Below are 15,058 nucleotides of genomic sequence, written 5' to 3'. Positions count from 1 at the left end.
CTGTGTTACCTTATTTATTGTGATGACCTTGGAACGATGCGATATCTGACACGTGGCTCAGTGGCGTCTGATACACAGGTACACTGTAATTTCCGCGAGCTCTCTATATTTCAGGCGACTCTACAGTGATCAACGAATTCGAGTACGACAAGGACAAGTGTTCCGGTGTGTTTTAATATTGCATTTATTGTATTAATCTGTTTCACAGACTTATTTACTTATACTATAACCTGAGTCTCAGTAACATATTGACCCAACCCAGAATATCTCCAACGGGTAAAATACACGTTCCCGCCTTCTGGACATTCCACACCACTGCCGGCTCCGTTACAAGTCGCGTAAGCCCCTACCAGACTCCCGACGAAAGAGCCGCCACCACCACTTACGAGCCCCGCGGACGCCGTGCCGACGTGTATGCGAGAGTCTGGGTCGCCGGCCGTGCTGGCCGATAGATCATAATGTGTTGCATTCGCCGTCTCAATGTATAACCTTATAGGCCCGTCGAGCCAGTCCTCGGGCACTGCGACTATGTTAGGCGTGGGAATGGTGCCGGTTCCTTCAGCGCGGAAGCGGAACGAGAGTTGCGGCTTTGGTTGAGCCCCTTCTCGCCCTGAGTATGAAGATAGACTTGTGGTTTTTGTGAGCAGCACGATGCCTAGATCGATGTGGTTGACTTGTGTGAGGAAGACGGTGATGCCCGCTTCTTGGCCGACTTGTTGTGGGGTGAAGGATACGTCGACGGTGAAGGCAAAGAGAGTGTCTGTCTGTCGCCGGCCTATGAAGGATAGGCCCTGCTGTCCGCTAAGCTCGGGGGTGGCTGTGGAGAGGGGCGTGCCCGTGAGGTTGTTCCGGCTCGGTATGACTTGAAGACCTTTGGATGTCACCGAGAAGGCGCCCGGACGGGGCACACGCCAGTGCACTAAATTGCGTGGGATAGGGGTGTCTTCGCCGAAGTCATACGAATCGGGGTACGAGTTAAACGGACCGTCTCCGGGGACGTCACGGTTGGGAGGGGGAAGTGCCCAGCCGCTCATGTTGCCGCGGACGGGCTGAAGGATGGGCCATAAACCTGAGTCCCATGTCACGGGGAAGAGAACGGCCTCGCGACCCATCGGGTAGATTGAAAATTCGGGACCGGAGCGAGTTGCTAGACACATTCCCCACCAATTACCTTGGGCATCTTGGAATAAGTCGCCGTGACCAACGGTCTGGAAGTACTCGTCTGTATTGCGGTTCGTTAAAATGGGGTTATTCTCGTATGGCTCGTACGGGCCGTCAAGCCGCCGAGACCGAGCAATGGTGATAGAGTGGTTGGTCTCAGTGCCGCCTTCGGCAATCATCAGGTAGTACCAATCGTCCTTTTTATATAGGTGAGGGCCCTCTGGCCAGACGCCTCCTGTCCCATTCCAGAGACTAACAGGTGGTTGACTAAGCTCACCGGTTTCCAGGTCGAGCTGTTGGAGGATGATACCCTGGGTAGCCACGTAGAGCTTTCCGTCGTCCCAGAACAGGTCCGGATCGATCTTATCTGGGTGGAATATTACCGGATCACTCCACGCCTTATCACTGAAAGGATTTGTCGTCCTGAACACAACCCCTATATTTCCCTCAGGCATGCCGAGGTACTCGCAGATAACGTAGAACTCTCCATCGTGATGGCGCAGCGTTGGTGCGTACATGCCTTGCTGCTGGCCCGTCGTATTCCAGCTGACTCCCGGCAGCTGGCTCTCGCGATTCCAGACATGACTAACCAACTTCCAGTCTATCAAGTCTTTAGATGCGTAGATTGGGAGCCCCGGGAAGGATATGAAAGTCGATGTCGCGCAGAAGAAGGTCCCATCTACGTGCGTGCATGACGGATCAGAGTGCCAGCCTGGTAACACCGGGTTGAAGTAGGTGGAATTGCCAGTACCTGACGTTACCGCCGTAGACGAAACTATAGATGCCATGAACGCCAGTTGGGCATTCACTAGTAAGGGGAACTTCATCGTCTATCGCGGGCTATTCCCCTGACTCAAACGAGATGTGGCTCGGCCGGCTCGCCACTCATGTAACCGGGGCACACACGGTATCCATTATATTTATATTTCAAGGTGTATCCAACTTCAACATTGGTCGGTGATGGTGACACCGAAAAGATCTAGGATTCTCCATCAAATTGTGGAGGTTGCTTCATTTAGCCTAATATTGACCTGGGGTAAGTTGGGGGGTATACCATATTGGAATCCTTTCTTCTTTTGTTCCCTAACCTAGTACCACGGACGTGAGACTCTGATCAGGAAACACGTATGTTTACCTAATGATGTTCTCATAATTAAAATGAGGACTAACTTGCCGTTTCTATAACTAAATAACGAAGAGTATCGAAGAGCATCCAGAATTTGATGCACAATCCAACGACATGATGATAGGGAAACGATTGTTGAATATAGTATATAGTCGTTAGCCACCTACCTATTTAATAAGATAAGGATTAAAATATATCAATATTGGGATATCACTAAACGCTTCCGTTTTCGACATCGTCTTTCCTAAGGACTTGAACCCTCCCAGTTCTCTTGCGTCTTGCGACAACCATTATTGGGCCGTTCTTCAACATCTCTTCCACGATAGTATCATCTTGCAACCTGGGGCTGACTTGCAAAACATCAACCGTTCTCTCTGAAACAAGTTGGGATATTGTATGCCAAAAATGACGATGCCTCGAGAATCTGGTTCGTAATATAAAAACAAACGTGATGGCGACAATGCTTATGGTGTTGGCACACACGACACCCGTGACTATGGCCAGTCCCATCTACCGGGCAGGCACAGCTGCGGAAACGGTCTGAGCTATGCTCACATTCGTAGGTATGTCTAGCGTGGGTAGGTTGGCGTAATGCATCGACATAGCCATAACTGTGAAGGCCGCCTGTATATCCATTATTCCGTATTACTGGAGATACTATTGAATGGGGTGTGATTTGACTATCGCGACTATTGCTGAAAAAGTAAAATTCTCGGTGTCGATCACGTTCAATATATCTGGAAAGCAATTGTATGTCCCTAGCCGACCAGGGATACCAGATGTAGGCATAGTACAGTTAAATTGAGTGAGTAAACATTTTCCATTGGCGCAGAGAGACAGCATATCAAGACCAGAGTCGTTAAACGTAGCTTCATATGAGATATTTCCAGCCATTGTGAGAACAAATGACAACGGTTTTGAGCCCGGGTCGATCGTTTGAAAATCACCGTCCAGAACAGGTGCTACACACGCTACTCTGGAATTAAATGTATAAGCATTGCCGCTGCAGCGGTGAAGTTTAGTTCTATTATCGTGCGCTAAGGGTAGAAATATCCTCTTAACGTTGCCGGTGTCGGTAAAGCCACCAGTCGTCGATCGTACATTGGTTCCCAAAGGAATTTCACCAAAAGCAAAGTAATCAGTCGACTTCAGGTGACACTGGGGCTTGGAAGGCGTACCTTGCCGTATTCCGTCGGATATTGACAGGTTCAGTTGTGTTTGGTTTGGCAGTCTGGGTAGCCTGTTATTGAGGTACCTAACGTCTAAGTCCGTGATGAGTATTGTTGATGCGAACTGCGTCGCTATGGTCCCGATTAGAAGAACTGGCATTAACAGAGGCTGCAAAGTAAGGAACTTGCGGATCGACGATCTGAATATTAGATAGACTAATCGCCACGACCCATCGTTGGCTCCTCTCATTGTCGAGAATTCAGCCACTTGCGAAAGAGGCACGCCGTTCGTTTCCAAAACGGTTCCCGCCGCATATATCAAGGCCTGAGCACTAGTGCACACCTGAATGACCAGAGAGGCTAACGTGACAGCCTCACTTGCCCATTTTCGTAACACAACAGAACGCCATGACGGGGAAGCATTTTCACCACTGCCGGGACCTTGTCCACCCCACAAGATGGCGAGAAGCCAGAGCATAAGGAAATGGATGTCTTTCCCCGTATACCAAATTGGACCACCTTGATCAAGGTAGCAATGCGAACGATACTCGTGGAAATGGACCACTATCTCATCATTGGTGTGATGCGAGCGGCTGCTTGTACTTTCATACCTAGGTCTAGGTATGTGTGTGTTCCTCGCGGCTGTTGATACCGTGGTATACCTTTTAGCCTCTCCAGCCCTATTAGGTCGAGGTAATGGTAATGGAGCCGTCCATGTTACAAAGGCCATGTTTAGGTCTTGTCTTAAAATTTCACCATTCTTAGAAAAAAAATATTAGATGCTATGGAGGTACTAATACACTTCAAATGTTTATTGAAAAATTAAAAAGCTTTCTTTTTTTTAGATTACTTTACCATGGTATCATAATGGACGCAATAGAAAGCACGATCGGTGTCTTTTCACGCCAATCATAGGTACTCTAATAAGTGGATTGTTACCGGTGTATGCTAGCAAAGTTTAACCAGGGAAGGTTACAGTACTCAGTCGCCAGCATATTAGGAGTATTACATAGTGCCTATTCTATTTTTAAAATTAGAAGCGGAATGCAAAATGGCCTTCGCCCATATGGCATTTATCACTAGATATCTAGAAAAAAAGGATATATTTAGGGAATTAAAGCTTAAAATGAGTTACTGATACCGGTTCCATAGACATTCACCCGTATCCCCGTAATTATTAGGTAGTACGGTTGCTTTTGTATTTGGATCCGATGAGGTACGGCTGCCCTGTGACCACCGTACCTATACAAATATACCCATAGAGATGACGTCATCTGTTTGCCAATATTATCCCTCCTCGCATAAAAATATCAATTGTGCTGCACGTGAAACCTTGATTGAGGCTCACAAAGACCCTCTCTAACATCCATGGATGTTGCACAAAGGAAAAATGTTTGCGTTCAACTCATCGCCATTTCTTTCTTTTCCTATCCAAGCCACCAGGTGTATATTGGTAAATTCGTTTTGTAATAGTAAATACTGCAGGCTCCTAGTATCAGCGCAAAGCGAACTCATTACCCAATACTAATTGGTCTAAGATAGTGCCCGCATGTCAGTAACCTATGACAGAACACCGTCGACGGGACTCCGCAGCACAACTGTCTACGACAGCTTATGGCCAGTCTTCATCATCTCTTAGCAGAATGAATTGACAAATCGGGAGTCTTAACCCACGTTATCATCAGCCTTCCTCCGCGTCAGACCCGCTGTCCATGCCAACTACGCATTCTTATTCGGTTCGCCTGATGAATCCAAATAGGTACAGATGAACGTCCGTATCACTGGCATCTGCACATCACCGCCGCGGGGTCGTAAACCATCATATTCGTCTTCTGTAGCATTTTATAGGTACAGTCCTCTAATATAGCCCTCCGGCTTCAACATGTAAGTGAGACGTGGTACCAATCTCAGAGTCTACTACTAGGTACCTACATGAGCATGTTGGACAAGCAATACCAAGTATCAATATGATATACCACTTCAGCAGAAGTATGTTCATCGATTTTGGTTGAAGCTTATCTCCATACCTAAGTAGCTACATATCCAAGTGGAGCCTTTGATACATATTGTAGATCAAGATATGTAAGGTAGAGGAGTCCTGACTCCGTTTTCATCTTGGTTCTCCTACAACTTTTACATGCGAGGCGATCTCATCTACAGCCATACAATATTTAGAATTCTGGCCTATCAGTTTCAAAATGTCGGATTTATCGTCCACGACGTCGACTATGGATACTCCTCCAAGCCCACCCGATGAATCGACGACGCTTCTTCCGAAGACGCCATCAGATGGGGAACAGTATCAATCCCCGCAATATCGGCAATGGTTATTAGAAATTTGGCTCTTGACGAAGGCTTCGATTCCAGTGATACTGGCATATACACTCCAGAACAGTCTCCAGACCATCTCTGTCCTAATCGTCGGTCGTCTCTCTCCTGAAGCTTTGGCCACAGCAGCTTTCTGTTATAGTGAGTACAACATAAGAGCCATCTTATAATGGTTATATACCGAGCCCGGAACCAAAAGATTTCTCATTTCGCTGTATGGGCGAGCGTCGACGATATATATTTCGCCATCTTAAATTACCCTCGAGGCTAAAGGGGAGCGACTGCTAACGGGAGATACTCGTATAGTGTTTGCGATGGCTACAGGCTGGTTGATTGCTATGGGAGGCACAACTGCGCTAGATACCCTCGCCTCAACAAGCTTCACCGGTTCGCAAGACAAACATGATCTCGGGATTCTTTTACAGCGAGGGATCGTGGTGTTAACACTATTTTACGCCGTGGTAGCCGTAATATGGGGGTTTTCCGAGCCCCTTTTCCGGGCGTTGGGACAAGAAGAGTTTATTTGCAAAGAAGGCAGCAAGTTTCTTCGCATTTTGATCCCGGGCGGACTGGGATATGTGTGGTTTGAGTCTATGAAGAAGTATTTGCAAGCACAAGAAATCTACCGACCTGGAACATACGTCCTCCTGATTACCTCGCCACTCAATGCTCTTCTCAACTACCTCTTCATTTATAAGTTTGAATTGGGCCTCTACGGCGCTCCTTTCGCGACGGGCATTTCGTATTGGATTTCCTTCCTTCTTCTTGTCGCATATGCAACTTTTATACGTGGACACGAATGCTGGGGTGGTCTTGCTCCTCGACGTGCTATCTCTAACCTATGGCCATTTGCACGCCTTGCGGTCCTCGGAGTTGTTCACGTAGGAACCGAATGGTGGGCGTTTGAGATCGTCGCCCTGGCTGCTGGTAGATTAGGCACTATCACTCTCGCGGCGCAGTCCGTCATCATGACGGCTGACCAGGTCATCAATACAATTCCCTTCGGCCTGGGTGTCGCCGCCTCGGCCCGCATTGGAAATCTTCTTGGGGCTCAGAAACCTCGCGAGGCAGCGCGTGCCGCTCACTGCGCCGCCATCTTATCGATGATTCTCGGAACTGTTATCCTGACTATCTTGATGAGCACCAAAGACGTATTCGGTAGAATCTTTAACGACGATGACCGCGTCGTCCAACTTGTATCGGAAGTCATGCCGTACGTCGCGCTGTTCCAGATCGCTGACGGACTGAACGGGAGTTGTGGTGGCGTATTGAGAGGGATGGGACGACAATGGGTTGGTGCTCTTGTTAATCTGATTAGTTACTACGGCGGAGCACTTCCGGCGGGTATATACCTAGCCTTTAATGGATGGGGTTTGCAGGGACTGTGGATTGGACAGTGTGTTGCTTTATACCTAGTGGGGATTTTAGAATGGGTGATAGTTGGGCTGAGCAAATGGGACATAGAGGTTCGCAGGGCGCTAGATAGACTTGATGAGGGCGACATAGCGGACAACAATGCCCATGGGATAGAAGAGATTGATGTTCACGCTGAGGTATGAGCCGAACTATGAAAGGGATAAAAGCTAAGTTCCCGGTATCGACCCAAACAACATCTAATCCAGACCCAATTGAAGCCAGTCCTTTGAAATAGGCCTTCGACGTACTAGTGCTTAATCTTTGTCTGTGCAATTATTGAAGAATGCCGAATGTTAGAATTACTTTCAAGCTCTACTGCCTTTTCATCGTCCACACCTACACAATAAGGGGTCAACGGTGAACTCTTAACTTGAAAAGTTTATACTATCAAAACCCTAGTTGATAGTTAAATTAATTAACTAAAACTCGACTAATCCAGACACAAATGCTCGTTTACCAAGCGTAATCCATACAATAATTCCTTATACACTCATCGATGATTCCGTATCCCTAGCCTAATGAACAAAGTCGCCTCGCCGACCACGTTGATGATTCTCCAATACCTATAGGGGAAATGAATTCGGGGCTCGCGCGGGACACGTATTATCGAAATATACGCCAACCCATCTTTCGCTTTTACACTTAAGCGTGTTCACCCTCGTGATCATGCATCGATAATTAGTCCATCCAGCCCCTTGTCTTTCTATTTCTCTTTCATGAGGTCGTAGCCCCCACACTCGTGCGCCGTACCGAGTCATAGCGGTCGTCATTCTGATCAGCAGCCTACACGCCTATCTGGGACATGTTAGGCCCGCGAACGGAACCGCCGGAGCGCCGGAACTCATTTAGCACGAAGAATAGGCTCGCAGCGAATGAGGCGAAGAGGAACCAGAGGAATACGGTACTGGCCTGGATCTCGCGGCAGCGCTTCTCGTCGTTATTGGAGCCGAAGGCAATGTAGTCACTGGGCTTATTCGTCTATGAAAGAGGTCACTGTATTAGAAGGGGAGTCGCTTCTTGCTAATTAGATGATAAGGAGCTAGGAAGGATGACCTACAAGATGAGAGCAGTTTACGGCTTGTAGCTTAGCGGAAAGGACGACAGCGGCGATGAAGGTAAACAAGGTGGCGGCGCTGTCGAGACCGAGCGCGGCAACAGGGATGGAGATGGTGGGGACGAAGTGCGAGGTTAGGCCGTAGAGAACGGCGAGCCACGCCAAAGCGCATACGAACATGGTGAAGTTGACGGCAGACTCGGAACCGCTGATATTGCTTGCGATGACATTGCCGATGAGCGCGGTGGTGAGTAGGACAAGGAGGAACTGCAATATGCGCAGGATCGACTTGATCATAGTCTCCATGGCGATAATGTTTGACTTATATCAAGTACTCTGTCTAATTCGTATATCGGGATCGCGAGTAACAATATGATTATAGAAGTTAGGTGTCAACAGCGCAAAGACCGGGATCGACCAGACGATTGGCGATAGATACGTAGCTAGATAGTCAAGTTGCCGAGTAAAACAAGCAACGGAGATCTAGACAATGACTGGGTTGGGTTAGGCTTTTCTTTGTTTCCTTGAGGAATAATAGGATGGTCGATCCTTTAAGTGATGAATGATGGGATTGGATTCGAGAGCGGAGTGTGTGTAACTTGAAGGGAGAAAGATCCGTACTTTAATCAGATGTAGAGGGTGTATAATTGGTCAAGAGTAGTCTCTTTAAGTGTAAGTTATGGGTATCGGTGTCGATCAAATGATGCGCATCGATGTTTTCGATGTTGTCGCTAGAATGAATTAAGCAAAAGTCGATATGTCGATGATCTGTTGATCGGCAGTTGCGGGATAGATGCGTATGGCGTATGGTACTTTCCCATATATTTGCATATGTTTATCGAACTATGACCTCATTGGACTTTCCCTCTAGTTCTAGAAATAGTGACGTATACAATACTAACGGTAAGCGTAAATGTCTTTGGTCTAAGGAAGTTTGAGTTTAAAACAATTCACTTTTGTGGTTTGCGCAAGTGGGCGTTACTCGGATTTATTACTTGTTACATACTCTATACATGTAGGTCTATTTATTATTTATTTCTCATATTCTATATACTTGGGTGATATAATTCGAATCCGGCTTTTCTCCTGTTATCAACAACATCCCCCGTCCTTCTTTCAGTTCCGAATTCAGGTACCTTGCCTACAATAAAGAAATTCATGCATAATAGTTGTACCATCTGGCGTGGTTGACCCGGCAGTCTGCCCATAGCCAATCACGCCATACCGACGGACTCCACATTATCTGCATCCTCCGAAAAACTTCCAAGATTGCAAAGCTTTTTATTAACGATAAGATCGCGGGTTCCTAATGATTGGCTCATGTAGCTCCCCCACGTTTCGGTGCTTGCCCCAGCAACCGCCAACCTTGGAACCACTCAAAGTCCCTGCAGTCTTCCGCATCCCATTATACGATTGCATATCATCCAGTCGACTGTATGAGCATTTCAAGCGTTGCGACACGGCGCGCTTGTCACACAAAGCTGAGCCTCAGTATATTATCAGACGCTTATTACGCACCATGGTAGCTTAGCATACGAGGTTTATCAGGGGTGCTTTTTCTCTCGTAGGTTTTCTAAGCCTCAAGATCGTTTCATTATGGCGCTTAACTTTCTCAAGCGGTTCATTATATTATTTATCATTAGATGTACGTTTTATCTTTACCACCACTACGAAACATTGTCATGGCTGTAGTGCTAGTTATCATACGCCGAAAGTAGTCGATTCTTTCGAAAAGAGGCGACTCGAATATGATTATAAATAACTACCTAAGCACCTACCTATGCAAAATCGAAAGTTCTTAGCTCACATTATCTCTAGATACCTATCCATAGGTAATATCATGCCTGCCTATGGATGGTAAAACATGCAATTCATATTAATATAGCCATACCTATCTAAAGTTAGGCCTCATCCACTAGATAATTCTTGGAGTGTCTGCCTAACACAGGAACAAACCTGGTTCTAAAGTTTTTATATTAAGTGTTAAGTGGAATGTAATAGGCGTTCTACTCGCCACTGATTTACATCCAACTTCAAGAATACAGGGTTTGAAGTACATACGTTTAAAACTTCACGAATCAATCTAGGTAGCACCTACACAATACGTCTACAAATTCAATGTTAGTAATATATATTCGGTACTATACTTCCAGGATTCTATACAAGGTTTTTTTTAGTAATAGTTATTAAGTAAAATTATCCAGGTAGTAATTCATGATTTTATAACTTAATGGACTTCTAGTAGTCAATTATCAAGAGTACTATATGTAGGTAAACATCATTTAACACAGTTGCAATGAAACAATAACCCACAACCGAGGGACAGCATACAGATTCCTAGGTACATATTGTACCTATGTACTTCGAAGTGCCGGATCGGAAAATAGCCAAGGGTTGTGATTGGGTGTTGGGGAGATCTAGACCCACGCTTGGCCTTCAATTTGTCGTTACGTACCCGGAGATCGGCTCACAGTTGCATCACTGTACATGTACTATGTACCTACACGGAGCTCTTTTTTTATTTTTTTCTGTCGGTGTTTCTGAGCTCATCGTCGTGTCATCACCATCTGTTCTTCAGGACAGTAACATTGTACGCTTTCTGTTTCGCGGCGCAATCGAGGATCAAAGACAATCGGATATAGAGTTCTTTTCCCCCTCATCTTAGGACCCCAAAGATCTAATCGACAGGTTCAGGCTACTTCTTACACCCTGTAGAGGTTCCTGGCGGCGGAGCCGGATATAGGTCTTTCCTGACTCTCCGAAGCTCCTCGACCGAAATCCTCCGCGTCTGTCAGCAGCTTCTACTGAGTTGAACTCGTCAATATTACCCGCCCAGCTACATAGATGCCAACATCGCATTGAATTAATACATTAAAGAGGAGATCATGCCACATATTTATTCTTCTATTATCCACCGCATATTTGGATCGACAGGTCCGGGTATGCTGCGACAAGTTGGACCGAACATGGAAAGAGCAGTATGGAGGCAGACTCTTTTCTCGAGACCGCAGCAATCTAGATTCTTCTCAGCTTCGAGGATAACTACATATGCGAAACCGCGTCCGACAATAAGCAATACTTTATCCAATTTCTATAACGCTTCGTTACGTTCGACCCGACGATCATTTCACAGAACCTCACGATTACGAGATGCGAAGTCCCCCCCTAAAAGCCCTGCTGCCCAAGAACCACAAGGAATTACAGCAAGGTTAAGGAAATTATCTAGGGAATATGGATGGGCGGCGTTGGGCGTCTATCTAGGTTTAACTGTCCTGGACTTTCCTTTCTGCTTCTTACTAGTTCGATCGGTAGGAACAGAAAGGATAGGTCGGTATTGATCGGGAAATTGAATAGATTGAAGTCGCTAACACGCTCAGGTGAGATCGAACACTACATAGTCTCGCATATCTCGAAGTTAATACCGCAGTCCGTCCGGGATTGGTGGAATGAGTACAGGGAAGCTCTAAAAAGTGCCAAGAAGGAGCGACAAGATAGCGGAGGAGTCGATGAGCATGACGACGCGGCTGATTGGGGTGTAGGGGAAGCTGAGAAAAGACATAAAGCCGAGGCCAGTAAGTTTGGACAAAGTAACGCTATCCTCAAGGACACGCTTGGTCTCATATAATCGACAGGTCTTGGAACGCAACTGGCTCTTGCCTACGCTATTCATAAAAGCTTCATCTTTCTCCGAGTCCCTTTGACTGCCGCAATAACGCCGAAGGTAGTCAAAGTCCTTAGATCGTGGGGCTGGAAGATTGGGAAGCGGCCAAATAAACCGTGATAAAGAGTTTTCTAAAAATCACGTGGGATGATTTCGGTCGCGATCTCATGATCCCACCTCTACCCATAAGTTGGCGCTTAAGCAAAGGGTTTGTATAATACCTAGGTCAAGAAGATGTAACGATCGACATGAGACCATTAGACTCACTCCACATAGAACATAACCATCAACAGCGATGATTAATATTTAGAATATATTCTAGACGAGTTGCTCGGCAAGAACTAAGATCTTTACCCTAAGATATAGCGAAAGCCGTAGCTACAACAGCAGTCAAATTGCATTTCGGGGAATGCCGACGTCTGCTAGGTGGACTTTCCTCTCTACATCGCGATGATTATCATGAGCCTTCTAAACTTCCCGTTTATTTCAAGTTCGTTCTAAGGAAAAGGATGGTTTCTTCGGACCGATTATATCTACCTACCTACTTAGGTATATAGGCGCGTATAAAGCCACCTCACTTGCCTAGATACTACTACATCTACTATCCGTATTTTCATACACGGGACTTTGTCTTCCCAAAGAGTCGCACTATCTAGCATAACAAGCCCAACGGCCGGATAGTAGGTCATGATAAAGTTTATGATGTCACCCAGGATTGGAGATTACCCAGAAGTTATCTGTCCTCACCAGTGTAGGTAATGCATATTGAACGGGTATTGATATGATACTCTCAATACCTTAGGTATGTCAGAATACCCTCTAGGCAAGTTGTAATGGACCTTTTTTCCCCTCGGGGATCAGTAGGTGAGCTGAAACGTCCTAGATCCCGTAGCTAAATATCATCGGGCTCTAACGATATCTGGAATGCCTTTCATCCGGTACGCAGGGTATTATGGTCATGACAATCGAGGAAAATAAAATAAAGTTTGACGGATCTCTTTTAGGACGTAGCAAAGCCACATTTGTCGTCCAATTTCTCGCCGCTCCTCCTCGCTAGTCTCCACGGGATACACTACCTACCTAGTACCTACCTAGTAGTATTAAATATGACTTCGCCTAAATGGCACAAAACTTCCCATCTTCGACTTGTCCACTACTATCCACTAGGGTTGAAGGATACTAGCACCATGGCTTTAACCTGGACGGAGCCAAGTTCATCCCAGATAAATACCGTCACCTATCCATTCAGCCGTCCCTGACTACTTACTTAGTAGGTAAGTAAACCGGAGATACGCCAGTTTACTATTCCCTAACATGCTAATGGTTGAAAAACGTATTATGTCGAAATCTAATATCACTAAGATTATTTTTATTGAATTATTGAATTGATCCACCAACTCTACAAAATAACTACACAAAACTCAAGTTGACAATTATAAATTCAAAAATAACGGCATTCTAGTCGTTCGGTTGGTCAAGTGGCTAAATATATTATAGTCGGCATCCCTGTACATACAAACAGGAGTATGGAACTGAGTCGCTTAGTCCAGAATACGCCGGCCACCACGAGTCTGGCCACAGGGTCCAACGCCAAGGACTGACACGTTATAACAAGGATTGTGTTGCTGAGAAAGGGCCACTGAATTGCAGAGACCATCCCTGTGGAGTAAGCATGTCCCAAGGGGATGGAACAGATGGTAGGGGGTGTATTCCTCAATGGATAAAATATCCAGACATTTCTTCCCCTTATCCGCTCTTTTTCTGGGGATGTTTGCTGTTTAATTATCAGGTAGGCACCTACCTATGTAATTCTGCTCTGCACATTGTACATATCTATACCCACTGTGCAGACAATACCAACTCTCAAAACTCGCTACGGAATGACCCTTAGTTGAAAACATTGGATCGGAGATAGAAATGTGGAATATTCAGCGCGGATGGAACTAAAGGCAACATAAAGTTCAACCAAGGATGGCCAGGCGATACTTATTTATATTCGAATTGAGACTAAAAAAAGGGGGTGGTCCTTCCTAACTCGTTCTACGCAAAGGTCTCGATCATAACTGTAACTGACTTGTACAGATCGCCACCCGAGTCGAGCTTAGAGCAGTATGAGAATTATATATACAAAGTTATACTTCGGTTGGAAATTTTGTATAAAGCCTACGACGACCTTTCCAACTTACCTATCTACCTAAGTATACCTAAGTTTATGTCCACTAGGTATATATAAGAGCAGATCGTACCCCCCGCCATTCTCAATCATTTCTTTCCATCGCATAGTCAGCCGATCGACGGACGTTTACACATATCCTCCCAATCACCATCACCAATACATCATCCCCACTGTCATCAACTATTACTTTGCGCGACGTGAAGCACATTACCAAACATCTCACCAACGCAATGACGCGTGTCAACTGCCACCCCAGGGGTAACCACAACCACGTGATTGTTGGCGAGCTTACAATTAAAGATCAACAACTGAGCATATTATCACAAACCATTGGTCAACCGCAGAAAACTCCCCCGTTTACATGCCATCCTAGTGACGCCCTTTCAGCTCTAGAAGTACTGGAGGCGGCAAGAGAAGGCCCCGAAACAATGTCCGACCCGAGACTCGCGCAAGTACTTAACGACGCCTTCCTTGATGTATGGGGAAAGATAATGGATCATCCGAGCGGTTATGTAATGACGAGGGATGAGTTCGCGATATTCAACTTCTTTCAATACTTACGGCTAGATGAGGCGGGCACCGAGATAGCCAGGAAGGCCAGGGCGAATTATTGGAGTAGCTCATGGGGTCCGCCACAAAAGTAATTTTCAATTCCGGCATTAGCATTACAAGACACAGGTCTATGATGTTAGGAAGAGGAATCGCACTTGAGGGATACAGGAATCTAACATTATCTCATTGTTGAAGGTTGTGGAAATGATAGACAGCCACTACCCAGTGATACCCATTTTTTAATTAACTTTAACAATAAAGGATCTAGCGTTGATATTCTATATACAATGTATAAAAATGTTGCGATGAATAATAGAAGAAACAATTCTAAATGTTTATATAACGATTGAATAGCATTGAAGGTTAAAGTTGAGAAAAAGTGTACTAAACTTTTGTATGTACTAGGTATGTAGTA

General features: G+C 45.7%; 5 protein-coding genes across 5 annotated transcripts; 3 read left to right on the top strand and 2 right to left on the bottom strand.

Annotated features, from left to right (window-relative positions):
- Positions 1-132: 132 nt before the first annotated feature.
- On the bottom strand, positions 133-2,172 carry GGS22DRAFT_54604 (glycoside hydrolase family 43 protein). Its single transcript, XM_047967381.1, has one exon. It carries the CDS (start codon positions 1,986-1,988, stop codon positions 219-221), a length of 1,770 nt encoding a protein of 589 aa, XP_047815485.1. The 5' UTR covers positions 1,989-2,172; the 3' UTR covers positions 133-218.
- A 3,147-nt stretch (positions 2,173-5,319) lies between these two features.
- Positions 5,320-7,420, top strand: GGS22DRAFT_54592 (MATE efflux family protein). The gene is made up of 2 exons (XM_047967380.1): positions 5,320-5,925; positions 6,091-7,420. Exons 1-2 carry the CDS (start codon positions 5,655-5,657, stop codon positions 7,341-7,343), a joined length of 1,524 nt encoding a protein of 507 aa, XP_047815484.1. The 5' UTR covers positions 5,320-5,654; the 3' UTR covers positions 7,344-7,420.
- A 145-nt stretch (positions 7,421-7,565) lies between these two features.
- GGS22DRAFT_171527 (marvel domain-containing protein) lies at positions 7,566-9,242 on the bottom strand. Its single transcript, XM_047962619.1, has 3 exons — positions 8,876-9,242; positions 8,258-8,748; positions 7,566-8,178 (listed from the first exon to the last, which is right to left on the bottom strand). Exons 2-3 carry the CDS (start codon positions 8,558-8,560, stop codon positions 7,984-7,986), a joined length of 498 nt encoding a protein of 165 aa, XP_047815483.1. The 5' UTR covers positions 8,561-8,748; positions 8,876-9,242; the 3' UTR covers positions 7,566-7,983.
- A 1,535-nt stretch (positions 9,243-10,777) lies between these two features.
- Positions 10,778-12,253, top strand: GGS22DRAFT_171524 (uncharacterized protein). The gene is made up of 3 exons (XM_047962618.1): positions 10,778-11,581; positions 11,632-11,826; positions 11,887-12,253. Exons 1-3 carry the CDS (start codon positions 11,140-11,142, stop codon positions 12,033-12,035), a joined length of 786 nt encoding a protein of 261 aa, XP_047815482.1. The 5' UTR covers positions 10,778-11,139; the 3' UTR covers positions 12,036-12,253.
- Positions 12,254-14,093: 1,840 nt separating this feature from the next.
- On the top strand, positions 14,094-14,778 carry GGS22DRAFT_54573 (uncharacterized protein). The gene has a single exon (XM_047967379.1). It carries the CDS (start codon positions 14,322-14,324, stop codon positions 14,733-14,735), a length of 414 nt encoding a protein of 137 aa, XP_047815481.1. The 5' UTR covers positions 14,094-14,321; the 3' UTR covers positions 14,736-14,778.
- Positions 14,779-15,058: the final 280 nt, after the last annotated feature.

This window comes from Annulohypoxylon maeteangense, assembly GCF_022496945.1.
Source record: "Annulohypoxylon maeteangense strain CBS 123835 unplaced genomic scaffold GGS22scaffold_18, whole genome shotgun sequence".
Taxonomy (NCBI): domain Eukaryota; kingdom Fungi; phylum Ascomycota; class Sordariomycetes; order Xylariales; family Hypoxylaceae; genus Annulohypoxylon; species Annulohypoxylon maeteangense.
The sequence above is the reverse complement of the archived record's forward strand: the minus strand, read 5'-3'. Positions and strand labels throughout refer to the sequence as shown.

Bases quoted from the DNA above. Each gene is read 5' to 3' on its own strand.
- GGS22DRAFT_54604 (XM_047967381.1), bottom strand. From the start codon at position 1,988: ATGAAGTTCCCCTTACTAGTGAATGCCCAACTGGCGTTCATGGCATCT.
- GGS22DRAFT_54592 (XM_047967380.1), top strand. From the start codon at position 5,655: ATGTCGGATTTATCGTCCACGACGTCGACTATGGATACTCCTCCAAGC. The intron at 5,926-6,090 runs GTGAGTACAACA...ATACTCGTATAG, and splicing joins CACAGCAGCTTTCTGTTATA to TGTTTGCGATGGCTACAGGC.
- GGS22DRAFT_171527 (XM_047962619.1), bottom strand. From the start codon at position 8,560: ATGGAGACTATGATCAAGTCGATCCTGCGCATATTGCAGTTCCTCCTT. The intron at 8,179-8,257 runs GTAGGTCATCCT...CCTCTTTCATAG, and splicing joins CCGTAAACTGCTCTCATCTT to ACGAATAAGCCCAGTGACTA.
- GGS22DRAFT_171524 (XM_047962618.1), top strand. From the start codon at position 11,140: ATGCCACATATTTATTCTTCTATTATCCACCGCATATTTGGATCGACA. The intron at 11,582-11,631 runs GTCGGTATTGAT...TAACACGCTCAG, and splicing joins GGTAGGAACAGAAAGGATAG to GTGAGATCGAACACTACATA. The intron at 11,827-11,886 runs GTAAGTTTGGAC...TATAATCGACAG, and splicing joins AAGACATAAAGCCGAGGCCA to GTCTTGGAACGCAACTGGCT.
- GGS22DRAFT_54573 (XM_047967379.1), top strand. From the start codon at position 14,322: ATGACGCGTGTCAACTGCCACCCCAGGGGTAACCACAACCACGTGATT.